The 18,776-nt window shown below is 35.1% G+C and overlaps 1 protein-coding gene across 4 annotated transcripts in view; it reads left to right on the forward strand.

The window, feature by feature from the left end:
* sdk (sidekick cell adhesion molecule) overlaps positions 1-18,776 on the forward strand; it is a 32,597-nt gene that overhangs the window by 620 nt on the left and 13,201 nt on the right. For 2 of the 4 annotated variants that reach the window (XM_076113427.1, XM_076113428.1), the window contains exons 2-11: positions 13,767-13,862; positions 13,980-14,156; positions 14,341-14,557; positions 14,914-15,617; positions 15,851-15,946; positions 16,819-16,938; positions 17,221-17,376; positions 17,981-18,107; positions 18,189-18,484; positions 18,583-18,768. In XM_076113427.1, coding sequence (XP_075969542.1) covers positions 13,767-13,862; positions 13,980-14,156; positions 14,341-14,557; positions 14,914-15,617; positions 15,851-15,946; positions 16,819-16,938; positions 17,221-17,376; positions 17,981-18,107; positions 18,189-18,484; positions 18,583-18,768 — 2,175 coding nt within the window. The remainder of the gene's footprint in view (positions 1-13,766; positions 13,863-13,979; positions 14,157-14,340; positions 14,558-14,913; positions 15,618-15,850; positions 15,947-16,818; positions 16,939-17,220; positions 17,377-17,980; positions 18,108-18,188; positions 18,485-18,582; positions 18,769-18,776) is intronic. The other 2 variants (XM_076113429.1, XM_076113430.1) reach the window with 1 other exon arrangement.

The following is an 18,776-nucleotide window of genomic DNA, read 5'->3' on the forward strand; positions in this document are numbered from 1 at the left end:
TACTTTTTTACTATCTTAAACTCAAGAAAGAAATCACTCAGTAACATTGTTCATTACTTATCGGAAATTAGGGTTAGGTACACGCAAAACTTTCCTGAATATGGTGAAATGACCTAACAAACGTGTTATAATCGGCAGACCAGATACCGAAATTTCGGAGAAAAACAAAGTTGTAACTTTTTATCAGATTGCAATAATAGATTTTGAGTGCCTGTTGATAATCCAACAGCATGCAAATTTGTACGCCCGTTTGCATACTGTTTAGTTAGTAACCACGTAACTACCTACCAATTTACTTACAATGAGCAGATCAGATGCGAGATATTAATTTTCTGGTCAACATATTTCGTATAATAAAGCCCAGTTAATTACTTAGTACCACAACGTTTAGCTAGGTACAACTTACGTTGAAAACTTCTGAATATTAAAGAAAACTGACGTTTTGCGCGACGCAAGAATCGTACCCGGAACCTTATGATTCGCATGTGCAAATCTACCGTTGGGATCGCTGAAGTAGTTCCCGTTAACAGCTGATCATTTTTACCAATTTTAACTGTTACGTTAAAATGTCGTAAGCAAGTTAACAGTGCAACGTGCACTTAGGTACATACCAACCAACCTACCTATGTGTCGCCTTAGATAGCAATTTCTACCGGCTTCATCTCGTTCCTGTTTTTTGGTTCAATCATTTCCGTACTAAACTAGTAGGGCTGCGCTGTGTAACGCCGCAAATACTCTGTAGGCGTTACATACCGACTTTGTTTTTCCATTGATACCCGTTTACGAATTCGCGCGTTTACATTACATTTTAAAAGCCACAATTTTTTTTTATTCGTGTTGGTAAAAAATCTCTCAATAAGGCCAAGATGAGATCATGTAAGAAAGTTTTAAACCAATCAATGGAACTAAAACCTGTCCAGAGGACTTACATTGTAAACTTCTCACCCACCCACTCTTGATTTCTTAATGCTTGCACATTTTTTTCAGAAAATAAATTATTATCTAATTTGAATCAGAAGTAAGAATTCAAAATCTCGTTCAAAGAGTGGGAGAAGCGGGAATCTTACTACTCCCGACACATGGAGAAGCTGCTTCCCGCAACTTCGTCCGCCTTTACTTCACTTGAGAACGGTCATTCTAGTTCATTCTACCGTTTTCAGAGGCGGGTTTCGGATCAAAATTCTTCAGCTTTTTTATTATGGCACTTAATGTTAACTATTCTAGTACATACACATACATACATAATATCACGCCTGTTATACCTGAAGGTCTAGGCAGAGTTTCGCCTTTATCAATGTTAGTAACAGGAAGCGAACCTATTGCTTTTCGGATACCTTAAAGATTAAGCCGAAATTCAACGATCGACGACGAATTATTACCAAACAGTTGTACAGCATTAAGAAGATTGTGATTATTCGACATACCACAGAGCATTAGTTCTATTCTAAAGACGATGCGGGAGTTTTGACTCGTAAACAAAACCCAATCCACGATTCTGCGTTTGGCGTAAATGAATAGACAGATCGCTTTGAACTTAGAAATCGCCGAACCCCTATCTTCGAGAGATGTCAGTGACATCCTATGATCTAAAATACGAATTTGCGATGTAAAGGCATCAGGCTGCTTTATTCGAAATGTTTTATTTAAGTTGTTTAATACGCCTTTTCTTATGTAGTTTAATTAACTTATACACACAACAATCCATAGCAACATATCGTATTTAAATATCCTATTAGGTATGAATGTACATGGTACAAACTATGCTTTAACCTTATTACATCATCATCTAGCTAATTCATTTATTATTTAACATCCATCCTTACAAACTTTGGAGCTTTTAATACTCATAGGATATCCACTTAGTAAACTTTAATCACCAATGTAGTTGTAAGTATTAATTTTTCGTATCTGATATCCTTGGTTCTGATGTATAATTATAACTCGTAATAGAGTTTCGGGACCGGGAATTTGAACGAATTTGAACTATTGAACTCATTAAATTCGTCATAGGAAATTCTCTGAATTTCGTCACATGGACGGTGGGTACCTAAATTAAAAATTCACAAAAATTACATACTTAACGGTTTTTTATGGAATAACAATTTAATTTGTTTAACATAATTAAAATCAAGCAACTCGGATTGCTTTCTACAATACTAAAGTTATTGTCAACTACTGACTTATTTATTAACAGCTATTTCAGTACTACCAAATTCCGAAACTTAACTGGCTGTAGAACCTCTCAATCAAAGACTTTAATGAACTTTGCTAAGTTAGAGTGGACCTAAAATATTCAGTGACGAATTAACGTCAGACCCCATAACTTGCTGGTTAATACAGAGACAGGTGGTTTAATAAACCCCCGACACTTATACACGAGAATATATTCACTAAAATGTTACTTCAATGTTTTTAACTACCTATTTAATGTAAGTATACCTACTTATTAAGTCTGTTTCCTTCAATATCCGGGAAAATATATCGACAGATTCCACACACACAATATCGGTTAAAACGTTAATTATTCTAACAATCAAGTTACCTGACCATAGAAAAATTTTGGCCTCTAATAAAAAAGCTATAAACCAGTACAACAATGTTAACAATCAAAGTAATAATTCTCTCCGTAACTGATTTTAAAATTGACGCCTGTTCGCAGAAGTTTCGTTTCTATAATAAAATCTTAAAGTCACGATATTTAATGGCGAAAACTACGAATATGAGTGAGAAATACTCGAGTCCTGAAGGATCTAAGGACAAGCTGTTTTAGAAATGCATTCATAGGCACGCCCCCACAAGTGCGTCTCTGCTACACATTAGGGTTCCCGTTTCTTTTCATGACGCAGACAAAAATCGACCTACCTATGTCATTTTTATGTACGTATCGATACTCTTCTTGTGTTGCAGGGACCTATATCATTAAAAATAGCGAAATGATATTTCTGCTGCTGACAAATAAATAAGTAAGAAACGTTAATAATGTAGATAGTATAGACTACAATCACTGTAATATTTATAATAATATGGGTAAAATTCCGGTTTGAAATGCCATTTTAAATTTGTTTTTTACGGCAAATTAGCCCTGGTTAGCTGGTGTTAAGTGTTACTGAGCAAAGCAAGATAACTGTAACAAATACCTGATGATTTGCATACAATATAACTTTATCTAACTGTTGCCATTCTTTCTATCAGCCTTTCCTAACGAATGGTAACCCTGTGTTCACATTTTGTACAGGTTAAGGTAGGTACCTGTACCATTGTATGTCATATTGCCGCCGTATCCTACTAGATAAATACGAAACTTTATGTAGATGTTTCACACAAAGTAAGTGAATGAGTTTAGGTATCTATACAGATGAAAGTTTACAGTAATATACTTTAGACATCAGAATCACATAAGCTAAATAAATAAATAAATTTATCCCATTATTGTCCCACTGATAGGCAAGGATCTCCTCCCGGAATGAGGCAGGAATAAAGCCTTGAGTCACATTAACTATTTTATTTAAATCTTTTTACTCGTGTGGAGCCTCGCGCTTTTCCAAGGCAGCTAGTTCACCCTGACTAGACTTTGAATTTACTCTCAAAAGCTCCAACGATAAGTGCTGTATTTATTTCGATAAAGTACATATCCACCAACTTACGTTTCCTTTATTTTTCGCTAAATGTATGTCATTGTATACCTACTTAGTAGTTTATTAAATCTCAGTTAATTTAATTGAAAAAAATCTTATCATTACTAATTAACTATTATTAAATGAATGACCATCAAATTCTACTATATTAATACTTTTTTAATTGCCAAGTTCAATTCCTTAAATCTTAAAGCGAAAATATCTAGCAAGAAAGTTTACCGTCTGAAGTAAAACCCAGGCGACGACGATGTGCGGCAGTCGGCGGTAAACATCATCATAAAAGCTCTAGTGCCGCAAGTAGGTAGCTATTGCAGGAACCTCTTGTATGGGGTTATTAATATTAAAACACTACGAGACGAGTAAATACAGGCAATGAAGCCTGAGCATGCTTTCATCTTTCCTTAGCAATTTCACAACAACTATGAAACAATGCGTAATGTAATGAACTTACATAATTCGTATATGGGTAAGAGGTCACGTTCCGCGGGAATGTTTCATTGAACCCGTTTATCGGAAGCGATATTGTGAAAGAACTTCTTATTATGATAAACGTAACGTTTGTTACGCGTAACGGGGAAACAAAATATGTTTAATGTCTTTGACTTACAACCAGGAAATACTGACACTAATGTCTTCCTTTCCGCACATGTTTGCTTGTTTCTCTCTATGCGATTATTAATGTAATCACATGTTTACATTTAGTTGACAACGATTTGGCGACTGAATCATATAAAATTCATTCGCAAACTAATATATTTTTATGTAATAGTTTATTTAATCACATTACACACTTTATGAACATACGACCTTCATTCTGCTTTGTTGTAGCTGTTGTATTGACCATTACATAATAGTAAAGTAGGAAATTATTCATTCATTTATTCAGTTTTATTACGGCATCGGCACTCGAACGGATGTAGTTGTTGAATTCAGGAAGATTAGATAGTTTTGTGTGACTATAACCCTACCGACCCTTATTCATTATTCAAATAATGCGACGAAATCTTAACTCTGTTGGTTGATATCCGAACTGTAAGGGAAACTAGCTACATTCTATAATTCTTTCCCTCTACACCGATTTTGGGTTGAATTTAACCTTTAAAGTTATGAATTAGGTCACCATCGTTGTAATGTTGTTCCCAACACGCATTTTAGCTGTTAAATAAGTAAATTAGGTAGTTGGTACCATTTTTGAGAATGTATACTTTACCAGATGAAAATAACAAAATATCTGCGGTAAATCGAATATTAAGTTGACGACTAGGTACATAGATTGTATTTATGGAATATGCTAAAAAACGAAAGATAGTTGTAAGATCTTGTATATTTTTCAAGCTGATTTCTTTAACGAGAGAAAAAATAAAAATTACTTTGTCACGTCAAAGTAAAACAGTGCATTTTTCAAATTTTCATGAAATTTTAAATACACTACTTTTTAATTAACAAGGTTTTCTTTTGCTGAAACACTTAACCCGGCTCACATGACACATTCGCATTGATAATACATGCATAGAATATGCGAAGTAGGTAGGGTGGCATGGTTTGACATAATTTAAAAGGCGGGCCAGGATGCGTGAAACAAATCTCGTAGTTCAAAGCGGTGGCCTCACTAGTTTTACTTCCTCCCAAGTTTTGAATGAACCGCATCTAACTTGACATACTTACCCAACACTGTGGTGTTTTGATAGTGTAACATACGAACTCAGATCCATGTTCGTGTATTTCTTGCGCTATAGGAGGGAAAAAAATTGAATACAAATGAAAAAAAGTTTACAAACAATTTCACTATAAGTATGTCTTGAAGTCATAAATAAATTCGAAATATCTTAGTAAAGTCCAAGGGTTTGGTAAAAAATTGAAATCTATTCTTAAAGTTAATTGGGATTTAACTCTAAGAACAGATTTGAACATCAGTTCTGTAGAATTTATCATATAGAACATATTACAACATTAGACTGTATTAAATGTATTTTTTTTCATATAATAAGTACTCGGCCAAATCTGAGAGCACATACAACACGAAACACTTACGGTTAATGTCTCCCTGGAGAGAGTAAAAAGCATTGAAATAACCATTACGCTGTATATTTACGATGTCCGATGTCATGACATAATTAAGTCTATTAAATAGTTTATATTATTATGTGGTTTTGGTATTTAATTTGTTTAGATACAATATAAACCGCAAACTCTTTTTTTGTAATACTAAAACATAATAATGAACATTTTCAGTAAATATGAAATATCTTCCAAATCTGACCTAGATAGATCATACAAGGGTATTGGTTTAAATCCTACTCATACTTTGCATAAACGACGTAGACTCCGTCCTAACACAAGATTTTGAGCATAGTTTGAAGAGGTTGAGTCTCTTGTATTATATTATGTGAAATGTGAGAATATGTATGTAAAAGAAGTACGGAGCGAGTGTCTTCGCAGTAAGTCCTAGAAATATCCCACTCCATCTCCGACCGACTAAAAGAGGCACGATTTGAAACGTTAAGAGGCTAGATTTTTCGGTTCTTACTCCAAGTGGCCTGCAAGGAAACCTATATTAGATGTCCCAAGACCGTTGCCGCCACTCACATTCAGATGGCCGGTATCTGCTCTTATCTGCGGCTTGTTTGATTTTTGTCGCATTGTAAAATATGACGTCAATATTACAAAGGAAAAAACTAAACATTAAGCACCATTCCATTCGCGTATTGTGCTAGTCCTTGATGAAGAAAGGACTGTCCCTGACTTACTGTTAAGATATTATGATTAAGCACTTCTCACATAATCCCAGTGTTATTCTTGGCTTTGTGGGGATAAACACGGGAAATGTGAGTATGCTTATGAATCTCGTATATTGAAACAATAAACAAATTAAATTCAAGACCAATTTCCTTGAAGTAATTTGTATTTTCAATTCCTTTCGCTGCCGTGAGCTGCTGGTACCCTTCCATAAAATTACTTTTGTAAGTAATTTAACTTCTTTAGCAGTAAAATGAAATCTGATGTATGAAAACAACTTATTCAGAACGAGCATAATTTAACTAGATAATCTTAAACTCTTCCTCTTCATCGATTTATACAATAGATGTACAATTTCTTTTAATTATAGACATCTAAGGCTTTCTTTTCCTTTGATAATGTTATGTATATGTCATACTGCTTATGTAAATATGACAATGTTTACCTGATTAGTTTTGCACTGAAGTGTTAGAAAAGGTCGGGTTCCTGTTGGGCACCTGTTGATGATGTAGCGAGCGGCTGACACGAATAAAAGGATCGATTAACTTCTATTTTTACTCATGGTCGTGCGGGGCGGTAGCTCAACGCTCCGCTGCCTGAAATGTTACTCTGGTAAACAAAGGACATCGGGGACATAGGGCGACTAAGAGCTTTTTTGTGTTAAATAATGAATCTAGGATATTAATCGAAAGTATTGATTATTTTATAAAGACACTAGTTGTCTGTTCCCCCCGAGGTTCACTTGCATGAAATAAGTTTTTTACATATTTATGGGCGTTACTGTAGTTTTTTAAGAGACAAAAAAGGTTTATCATAAAATTAGGTATTTGTACAACTGTTAATGATTGATGAATGACCCATCTGAAAAACTGACACTTAAGCAAGATTAAGAAAACAATATAACATAAAATATTCATAGGCATATACTGCCAAAAATACCATAGTGCGATAATTCTGAGAAAGAGTAGAATGTAGGTACAATATAAAGACCGCGATTTAAACAGGGTATGTATTCAAGAAGCTTACGACTTATTTTCATTCCTTCCTCAGGCTCAGAAAGTATGCCTTTAACATTTTTCAAAATTTATGGCACCTACACATTCTTTCAAACATTCTGCAATAAATATTTTATTCGTTTGAGACATAAATTTTACATCATGCTTAGAAAACTTTCGCATTTCATGACAATTATCAATATAAAATGGGGATTGAGTGTTTTTTTAAATCAATTCGCTCGATGTTTCGGCAGGCCTTGAAGTCCTTTAACGACAACAGATTAGGAAGCCGGTCAGCTTATATTTTAAGACAAAAAGATACTTGGTTGTAAGATTGTTGTTTACTGCTGGATCAAATACTGTACCAAGGCTTCGAAAATAAAGGCGCGTTGACTTGAACCATAAAGGCTTGCCTCCTTTAACGAAAAGGTAGGATCCGCTTATGCAACTTTCAATGCCCTAACTAATTATGTTAACAGATTCACTGATGTTATAATTTCAAGTTTATTAACAATATCCAATTTAGACTGCGTTTGTGAAGGGTTAGTAAACAAAATCTCTAATAATAACTTTCTTCCGCTTAATACTACACGCAACGAACTAATAATGTTATAATGGTGACCTACATTGTAGTGGAGATTTAAATACACCCTTTATTCTGACCTCTTTATGACTCTGCATAGCTTTGATAGAAATCCTTTTTTATAGAATTCATTGAAACGATCGAAGTCTTTACTAGCAACTAACCTGAAAGGATTTGTGCAGTGTGCATATTGTGGTGTATCGTATTCGTGTTTGTATTATAAGTCACGCTACTTTATGTCTACCTACTTACATCCGTACTAGATGGCCGGTGTCGTTCCACCTGCATAAATTTCATTAAAAATCGAAATCATCATTATGTATTACAGAAAATGAAACGTAAATTCTATAAAATACAAATCCATGAACTGACACAAATTAACAGTGGAGCTTTTCATTTCATTCTATTGTGTGCATGTATATGTATATCTGTATTCATATTCTGGGAAATAAGCCGTTTTATTCGCTAGTGTTCGTTCGCGTCGACCGGTTACACTAGTGGTGCGCCGCGCCGCGCACCGCTCGCCTGTGTGCGGACTGCGGTCACACATACTTCACCGCCTGACGCCGGACATTCTCTCGGAGAATGGAACTGCATTTTAGAAGCCTCAAGAGATCGTATTTGAATGACTCAACTCGATTTCAATTCGCTAAACGGAAATACAACCTCTCTTTGCAGTCCAGATTAAAACCGCTTTTGACCCAAATAAATAGTTATACAATCGTGTATTTACATTGCTGGGCCTGAGTTTACAGTTAATTACAGATTCGACGGCTACAATTTACTCTCCAACAATTCATCCGTTGTTTTATGTTTATCCTACCCAGATAGCGGCAAAATAAGAACACTGTAATAGTGTTGGTTGTAATAACCCTTAAAAAAGCACACTAGTAAGTCTTCTTTATAAAAGGAACAAAGCCAATCGAAGGGTTTCCCGTACATTTACCTATAGTACTTCCATACATAGGTGCTTGCCCGTTCATATGCCCCCGGCCCCGTGTTCGCAGTAAGAGCTCAAGTTACAGCCTGCCATGTGTGTTAAAACATGAACGTTATTAAAGCCACCATTATTTCTCTGTCTAGAAAAATAAAATAGATGACACAAATTAGTTGGTTCGCTTCGTTATGTTAACTTTGCTGAGAAGTATTTTAACTCTAGTTGGATACTGTACCTAAGTTATAAAAAATCTTTAATTAAACATGCGGTTGAATAACGATTATTATTCTAACGAAAAAGTTAATATTCTAGTGGTTGGAAGCTTCTCAGAAAGTGAAAAATCCTTCAGAGTCGAACGACGCTTATTAGTATGTTAGTAGTCGCTGGCATCGACTAAACGTGCCATAGGTGTGAGTCACGTAACGGAAACGGTTCTTTTCGATATTGATGTCTGAGCTTGATGCGTTCCCATGTTTTACTTAAACTTTACCACCGCTTCATTTGATGGAGTACACGAACAACTGTAATACAACGTACTTTTTATCGCTGTTTATAATTTAAATCCCTTTATCAGCAAACATCTGCGTATCCAGCCAGCCGCTCGGCTTAGTTGGGTATACATAAATTGAACTAAGTTGAATGAGCATTTTATTCTCTATAAAAACTCTAGAAAATCTGCTGCCACTGCCACTGAATAAGAACATACTTTACTACGATTATGATCGGAGTATGAATTTTATTTATGTGGGTATAAAATGTCAAATGGAATAGTTTCCAAGATTATTATAAAGTGGCACCCATTTTATTTTTCAAAACCATTGTAATATGGTACTGCTATTATAATTATGGTCATATTTATATTCAAAGTATCTTTATTTGTATATAGGTACTACCATTTTGAATAAGCTGGTAAAAATAAACGACAATAATCTCAAGGGTTGCTTTTTTTGGGTTTACCCTATCACCAAGATTCCGCTGTCTGTCTGCCACCAGGCTGTATTTCTTGAATAGCTTTTGGTTCCGATATAGCAACAAAAACAGAACAAAACACATATTTTTTTAGTGGAGCTCATACAACAAACGTGATTTTTATCGTTTTTATAGATGTACGGACCCTTCCGTGCGCAAGTCGCATTGGCACTGGCAACTCGTCCGTGTCGGTGTTTTTTTAATTCATACATCTGTTTTTTTATATATTTGCTTTTGAGCTATCCCAATTTCTGTTAGATTAACATGCAGCAGAATTCGATGCCGAGTCGGGCTCCTGCCACATATGCGCCTAAAAACATGAAACTTGAAATTTTGATGTGAATGCATCACAATTTCAAAGTGCTTAACCTGACGAAATAAATAAAGTATTATTTAAATACTTTCCTGGATATACTTAGTCAATATTTACTTATCAGGAGTATTAAGAAAGATTGACTTACTTATGTGACGACAATGGCGTTGACGTGATGTAAACAGTTTTACACTACCAAGATAAAATAAAAACCTGACCCCTTTTCTTTAGATGTTAGTTTTACCTACATACGACGATCATATCTTATCAGTCGGTTATCAAACTTATATTGTCAACATTATAAGGCATGTTTAATACTTTGTGATTAGGGATCGACTAGAAATTAATCCTTGACCAGATTGAAGGATAGACAAATCTATGTATTAAATTAAATTGGATTAAATATTAATACAGTATACACATAGTATGATGAAGCAAATTGTTACATTGCGACAAAATAAAGTTCTTGAATAAAAATTTCATCTTTCCTTAAGTTTACACCAACTAAGTTCTCTGTGCCATGAAAACACAATGTTGGTCTACTAAGTTGTCACACAATACAAACAATAACAGTTACTTATCACTCAAGTTATCTAGTCCAATAGAATAGTAGCTCTATCATTGATGTAGTGATTTTTAATACGTTTTATATATATTGTCTTATTGCATTTTAGTAAGAATACATTAGAAAATAATGTTCTGAAACAAACACTCAATTTATTAAATTCAAACACGACTGGCGTTATATTTTTTGCCCGACTGTATTAAATTTTAGGCCGTCAATCTAAATTCTAAACGTTAAAATTAAAACACGTAATTGTTTTGATGTGAAACAAATTGAGTCGGGGCTTATTATTTAACTTATTCCACCCTTCACGCGTTATTATATTTAAGTAACGAGCGATATTTCTTTAGGCGCCGTTTAAACTTTCGTTGAGACTTGAAAACGTATTGGAACTTTGCTCAAGTCATTTCAGTTAAGTTCATTCAAGATCATAAATATTGTAGGTACATTGTTCTGATTGTTTAAAACAAGACTTGTTGTAAGAGACAAAATTATACAGAGAAATAGGTGATATTGTTTGATTAGATCTGGGACCCTTAAATTTTTAATTGGCTAAGTTAGAATTCTGCAAATCCCTTAGCTTATATTCGCATTTCTTGCTTACAAGAAATGTATTCTAATTTCCTTACCCCGCTACTCTCTTGTTCAAGTGTCACCAATAATACAACAAAATAAGGTCAAATGTATGCAAAACGTGATGAGAGAACTTTCCCAATAACTTTTAGCGCGAAACGGCCAACTTATGTAACAATTTGTTTTTAGTATTGTGTATTATAACCACGTTTTTGGTAACGTTTAACTGCTCCAGTTACAAGAAAAAGCCAATGTACGCTATACTGAAACCGTCAATAGTATACTCAACACGTGTTGACTGTTGGTAACCGGGTCAGCCATACTGCAGTCAATCAAGAGCCGAGGAAAATATAAACAGATTCACTGTTTCTTAAAATTACATCACGATTTCAATTAATCGGTTTCTGGGTAAAAACCAAGCGATAATAAAACACTAAGATAACCCATTGAGATTGAAAATATTAAATAGTGCTAAGTTAAAACGCGAAGATTAAAAAAAAACAATGTTAAATAGGTATTTATAATGATGAAGGTACAGTACGCAATCTTAACTAACTTCAGTTTGGAAAAATCTTTTGTATGATAATGTGTGTGTATGTGTAAGACCGCACTGTCTCTAACCTCATTATAGATTCAACGTACGTTCGAAATTGTTAACGAATACTTACACGATCGCCAACGACTCGGCTTCTAACCACTACTTCCTACAATGATACACACTCATACATGACATGTGTTGAACAAGGACGTAATTGTCTCTAGTCCCAGTTGTCTAATCTGGTTATATATTTCGGCCATTGGTAGCTTTTCGAAATGAAATCCGTTAAACTAGATAAGAGAATGCGTTCTTTATTTCTATGTAATATGAACAGAAATGTTATTTATCAGGCAACTAAGTACCTATTAAGAATGCTTTAGTATTTTTTAAGCTACAAATTAATTATTGTTGCAGCTACAATAATTGCAACAAATTACATTACTTCCTGTATCGTGCTAAGCCACAGCCATGCTCAGGTTATAAAGTTGCCTTATAGGCTATTAGTGACGATTACAATGTGGTCATGATGATAATAAAAGGGTTAATTCATTTTTTAGACAGATTTCTACATAGAAAAAGCCGGATTGGTTATATTTACGAATTTCTTGTAATTGTGTCAGAAGATCAAAATAGGTAGATAATTATTATAATCTTACTTTATCTAAGATTCATTAACTTATTTTACTTCTTGAATCTAGATCGTTATTATAACTTTATTTAAAAATGAAACTCGTTGGCAAATTACGTTAGAACTAGTTTTTATAGACAGAAAAAACTAGATATCAGACTAGCGAGTAACCGTAGTACAATAACGTTGTGCGACGTGCGTATTTGTCACGACGGATTTTCTAAACATGAAAAGGATTTGGCGAAATTTATACGTGCTCGGCCTAATGATCCCGCAGGGGCAGTTACTGCAGAAAAGGGTTTAGGATAAGTCTTGAAAAGAGGTCAACTATATGTTACAATCAATGTTAAATAAGTGTCATCTCTAAGGATTTTATCGCGTACGTGCTAGCGTAAAAACTCTGCACAACTTTCAAGAACAAACATTTATTCAACTCAAGAACTTATTAGTTTACAAACGGTTACCTGTCGACGAGCTTGGTTTGATTCGAGCAAGCAATTTATATCCATTTCCTAGTTAAAATCCAATCAGGCCAGAGTATTTTTATCCATCCGTTTATATTCAAATCTAGTACCTACTAGGTATTTCACTTTAAATCAAAGTCCGTTAACTTATGTGTCATACTTATGTTTTAAAATATATTTAATGCCTTATCATTCAGAGTTAAGTGATTAGTAGGAGATCCTATTTTTAACGATGATGTATCAGTTTATATTTTTTTTATTTTGTTCTCAATTAAACGATGGCATTATTTCAAAACTGAAAACTCAACAAGAAAGACATTATAAATGTGTAACATAGGTAGCTTAACGTTCTAACAATACAAATTGTTTTGAAATAAATAATGGTTGGAAATTGAAATACCGCAACGTTGTGAGCTTATGGCCGTCCGCAGTCGCGATTCTGATAGAGAGATAAATTCGGTCAATGAGGACCACGCCTACTTAATGTTGTTCGGGCAGTCTAAATTAATGACATGGCCAAATTATTGAATACGCTTCAGCCTTTCGCCATCAAGTATTGATGAAGAATGACATCGTGCTATTTTTTTTAGTAAAACTCCTACTATTAAGTTCAAGTCTAAGAATGTCTGATGGCAATGCTTGAATAGTATTAATCTAACAGCGAAGTGTATACTTGATAAGGCACGAGCCTTATTGATCAGTTTTACTTTATAAGATTACGTTCACTCCGATTATCATCAGAAATAACTACGAAGTTCGTGACACAATTTCCGAAGTACATTTTAATTGGGCTATTATTATCGTCACTAGAAATCGTTTTTCTTTTTCAGTACAAATGCAGCCACCTCGATTTAGTATGCAACCTTCATCATCAAACAGCGTAGTGAGAGAAGGCACAACAAAAATCTTACAATGTTCTGCAATTGGTAAGTTTTAAAACAATTTTGTTGTATCCAAAATGTTAACATAATAAATAACTGTAGAAATTCGATGTCTTTACTATGTTCTGTAAATCTGTACATTAACTTGCATAACATTTATAGGCATACCGCAACCAATGTACCGATGGTTGAGAAACAGTGTTCCGCTTAGCGAATATTCATCAGAGCTGTTTTATAAGATTCATAATACCCAGCGGCAGGATGCCGGAGCCTACCAGTGTATAGCGAAAAATGATGTCGGAGCAATATTCAGCGAAAAGAACAACATTGTCGTCGCGTGTAAGTAAACTTTCATACGTCTCTTTGTACGTTCATGTGCCTCTTTGTTGTGTATGCGGAATAATCTTGAAGAAAAAAATGTTCTCCCGACTAGGATACCGCGCAACTACTCAAAAAGAGTTTACTTGTCTGCCATTTTGTAAAGGCATCCTTAACTTCATTTGATAAATATAAGTATTTACAGATATGGGAGTATTCGAAGATGTTGCTGATACTGTCATCACTGTTGAATCTGGTAGAGCCGCAATATTGTCTTTTCCTCGAATAGAATCTGAACCGCCACCGTCAGTTATATGGCAGGATGAAAACGGTGCACTCAGATATGACCAAAAGTATGCGGTTACTGACAAACATGAACTTGTCATATTGTGCACTTCACATGAAGATGAGAAAGTATATAGGTATGCACTTTATATATTTACGTTATTTTTCACCTTAGGTTACAATGCAATCAGCATTATAAACTACGGAGAATAAACCTATATTAGGGTTATCAACCAGTTCCTATAAACTTCCATTTACTGCTTATGCCGACAAGGCCGCAGAGGCCATTATAGTTAAGCCACAAGAGGTAACTTGATGATCACAACATTAATAATTAGCATAAGCCTTGATGCTGATGTCTGTTTGGAAAATTAACGGTGGGGTATTCACATATCCTGGCTAAGCAACTACAAATTTTAATTATATACATTACCCAGCTATAGAAGTATTACTTCTTTAGATAATTATATACTAATCTCGTCGTGAATTTCAGAGTACGTGCCATAAATACACAACTCGGAAAAGAAGAAAATAGTCCCTATATAAGTTTAAATGTTTTTGGAAATGACAGCAAAGAAATTCCGCCTGAAATTATTATAAAACCTGAAGATACAAAAATTATAAAAGGTCAAGAATATACAAATTTATATTGTATTGCCAACGCTAGACCTTTGCACGAGTTAGAAACACTTTGGTTCAAAGATGGGATAATGATAGACTTGGCTGGCATCACGTTTGATTTAAACGACCAGTGGAACAGGACATTAACACTTATATCGGCAAACTTAACGCATACAGGACAATATACTTGTCAAGCAAAATTAAAAACTGGCGGTTATGCGACAGTTACCGCATCCGCTTATGTTACAGTATTAGAGAAACCAGTGTTCCTATCAAATTTAAAATCGGAAACTTTTGGCGAATTTGGAAGTACAATAGTTTTAGAATGTAATGTTCAGGGTATACCGTTGCCTGGTATTACTTGGTACAAAGATGCAAGAAAAATTGCTAGCGTCGGCGCTGATGCTGAGGAGTTTGACAACCCAGACGTCGACGACGGCGGAGGCAGATATCGTGTAGAAGTAGATCGTTCACTCGTCATTAATAATCTGAAAATGGAAGATACTGGAATATACCAGTGTATTGCAAGCAACGAAGCCGGGGAATCATCCATTTACACTTGGCTAAAAATAAAAAGTAAGTAAATCTTTCAACTCTTAACCATTCGTACTATTTAGTTAGAGCATTGTATTTCCATCTAATTAACTCAGCAAATTGTGCTTTACTATCGCGTTTCAATTGAGGATACTGTATTACTATAACGAATTTTGTTAACGTTTTATTAATGCTATAAGCAGTGTCACTAAGGTAACTGCTTACTGTCTACGTGAAAAAGCAACAATGCAACTAACTAATTAACTATCGTACAGTGAAGGACAATAGGCGATTTCCACGCAGTCACATGAAGTTAATAAGAATGAGGACCTCAGATAAAAAGGCAAAAACGTTCAGATTTGACACCGGCAGTAAGAATAACTATTTGTTGTCATTTTACACGACACCTATAGATTAGCGGACATTTTCATTTTCAGCACCGAGTGATGATTGCTTTATTAATGATTTTTTCCCAGCTTAGGTGATTTTAATGTACTTATTTTTCTAATAGAGAACATATTATTATAACTTGTAATTAGGTTTCGTTGGTTCTATTGTTTTCGTTTGTCAAGTATGTTTTGTAGCGTATTAATTGCCTCACAATTTACTATTTATTTATATGATTATTTTCTAACCATTAATAAGTATTATTCACATAAGCTTATTATAATAATGCAATTTTTACAGTTGTAGAAATTGAATAGATTTTGCGTTGATTATTATAATAGAACTAACCTTAGTAAGATGTCTTTACAGTTCTATATGTTATAAAGTGCGTATAGAACGGAAGAATTTTACGCGCATCCCTCTAAAAAATTCATTCATCCCAGTAAAATTATAGTGGTGGTTCGTACACCTGCGCAGTTTACTAAGTGTCCACGCTCGATACAGAACATTTGAAATTATGATGTTTACATGAAATCACTGTCACAACGACCCTACCTACCAAGTATATCCTCACTGTTTTATTGACGCAACGAGTAACGAAGTAATACATGCATGTTATATTTTGATATACTTAGTTATAACTTATTCATTTATGTATCAAAAGCACGTTATTGCCTTATTTATGTATACTTACTTATTTACAACAATATAATGCATGAGCTTTTACCACGTCTGATGAAGGTATCACTGTGTTTCGTGTTACTCATGTAGGTTAGACAAAGGCGAGTGAATACACTTTACCGTATGAGTAACCCGCTAGTATGTATGTACTAACTAGAGTGCGTGTGGCTTGTAGCGTCCCCGCCCATAATGCAGAGTGCGCCCGCCAACATCACGGTGCTCGACGGCAAGGACGCCACCATCACGTGCCGCGCGGTCGGAGCACCGAACCCAAACGTTACCTGGTACTTTAATGGTTAGTAAACGTGTCACACGATATACACTATTTAATTTGTAACTACACTTACAATGCTGGATGCAAAGTATGAAAAATGCATTTTTCATGTACAAAGTACTACTATACCTACTGTTTACTTATAACTGATTGTCGTTGTTTTTCGGAAAGCACTTAAATGATGGGCTATCTGAGCTAAGGACCATCTTTAGGCCAAGGCGACTGAGCAGTAAGATTTGACAATCAGTCTTGCTTTTCTCCCTTGCTATTTTAGCTGGATGTTAAGAACTTGAAACATTTCAGATTCTCTAATCATAAACCTGTCTGGAAGACTGCAGACTTTGGAAGAAGGTGACCTGTTAATCACGAGCACTACGATCGCTGACAGCGGGAAATACACGTGTGTGCGATCAAATGATGCAGGAAACGTGTCCGGGGAAGCTTACCTCACCGTACTAGGTACACATTACCTTACAAACGGGTTTACCTTTAACTATTTATATAGGTCTCTTGCAATAATTCTTATAATAGATAAGTATGAATTACACAGTCGCCCGATTAGATTGCAATTATCGATGTTTCATGCTATCAATTTTCACTCGTTTTGGTTTTAAACATTGAGGTATTCCTCAACTCAATGTCCGATGAATTTATGGATTTTATTAAGCGGATATTCAAAATTGAAGACCTACTTACTTCATGTTCTTATTCTTGCACATAGCATCGTTCGCATTTTCATGATTTTCCGGCCATTTCCCATTGCCAAAAAGGCTATGGTATTACTAAAAGTAGGTGTATGGTATAGAACAAAAAAAAATAGTATTTTATTTTGTTGTCTTTATAAAGATTTTTTTTTTCTAAATCATTAAATATCTAGACATTAATTCAGATACGAGGTCTTGTTTTACTAGTTAAGGCTTGTGCGCCCTAAACTTTTGCCCTGTAGTATTGCGTTTGAATCAGTTAAATAGAATAAATAGTTGAGCCGCAAAGCATTACAACACTGTGATGGAACTTTTAAGTGCTTCCCGGAACCCGAATTTATGTGTTATTATTTTTCCAGTGAGAACACAAATAATTGCTCCACCTGTCGATACACGCGTGTTATTGGGTCACACAGCTACGTTACAATGCAAAGTATCGAACGACCCGAATGTCAAATATAATATTGATTGGTTCCATAACAAACAGTAAGTAAAAAATAGTTCCTGTTCTAATTTTTGTGGTGAGGATACACTTTAGTAAAAAAAACTTTCTTTCCGTAAATGCAGGCCAATGACTGCGGGTTCTCGAGTATGGGTATCAGCAGATGGGGCACTACAAGTGCAAGCGGTGCGAGCGAGTGACGCGGGTGAATACACGTGTGTTGTGACGTCACCGGGGGGAAATCACACGCGACACGCACTTCTATCCGTTATCGAACTACCCTTTGCTCCGACCAATGTTCGCGCCGTTAGGCTTGAAGCAGCTTCCCAGCGAGCAGTCAATGTCTCCTGGACTCCAGGCTTCGATGGGAATTCTCCGATACAGAAATTCATAGTACAAAGAAGAGTTGTTCCAGAGTTCGGTAAGAAATACGATAGTTTCTATTCATGTGGCTATAAAAAGCAGACCTTTCCGTCGGGGACAAAAATACGTGTAATTAAAATATATTTTTAACAACAGGCCCCACACCGGATCCGTTACTAAATTGGGTAACGGAACCCATGAATGTGTCAGCTAATCAACGTTGGGTTCTTTTGACAAGTCTAAAGGCTGCTACATCGTATCAATTTCGAGTGTCAGCGGTCAACACCGTGGGGGAAGGTCCTGCCTCAGACCCAACTGATGTCTTAACTTTACCTCAAGAAGGTATGTTG

The sequence above is a fragment of the Anticarsia gemmatalis genome, chromosome 4 (assembly GCF_050436995.1).
Source record: "Anticarsia gemmatalis isolate Benzon Research Colony breed Stoneville strain chromosome 4, ilAntGemm2 primary, whole genome shotgun sequence".
Lineage (NCBI taxonomy): Eukaryota > Metazoa > Arthropoda > Insecta > Lepidoptera > Erebidae > Anticarsia > Anticarsia gemmatalis.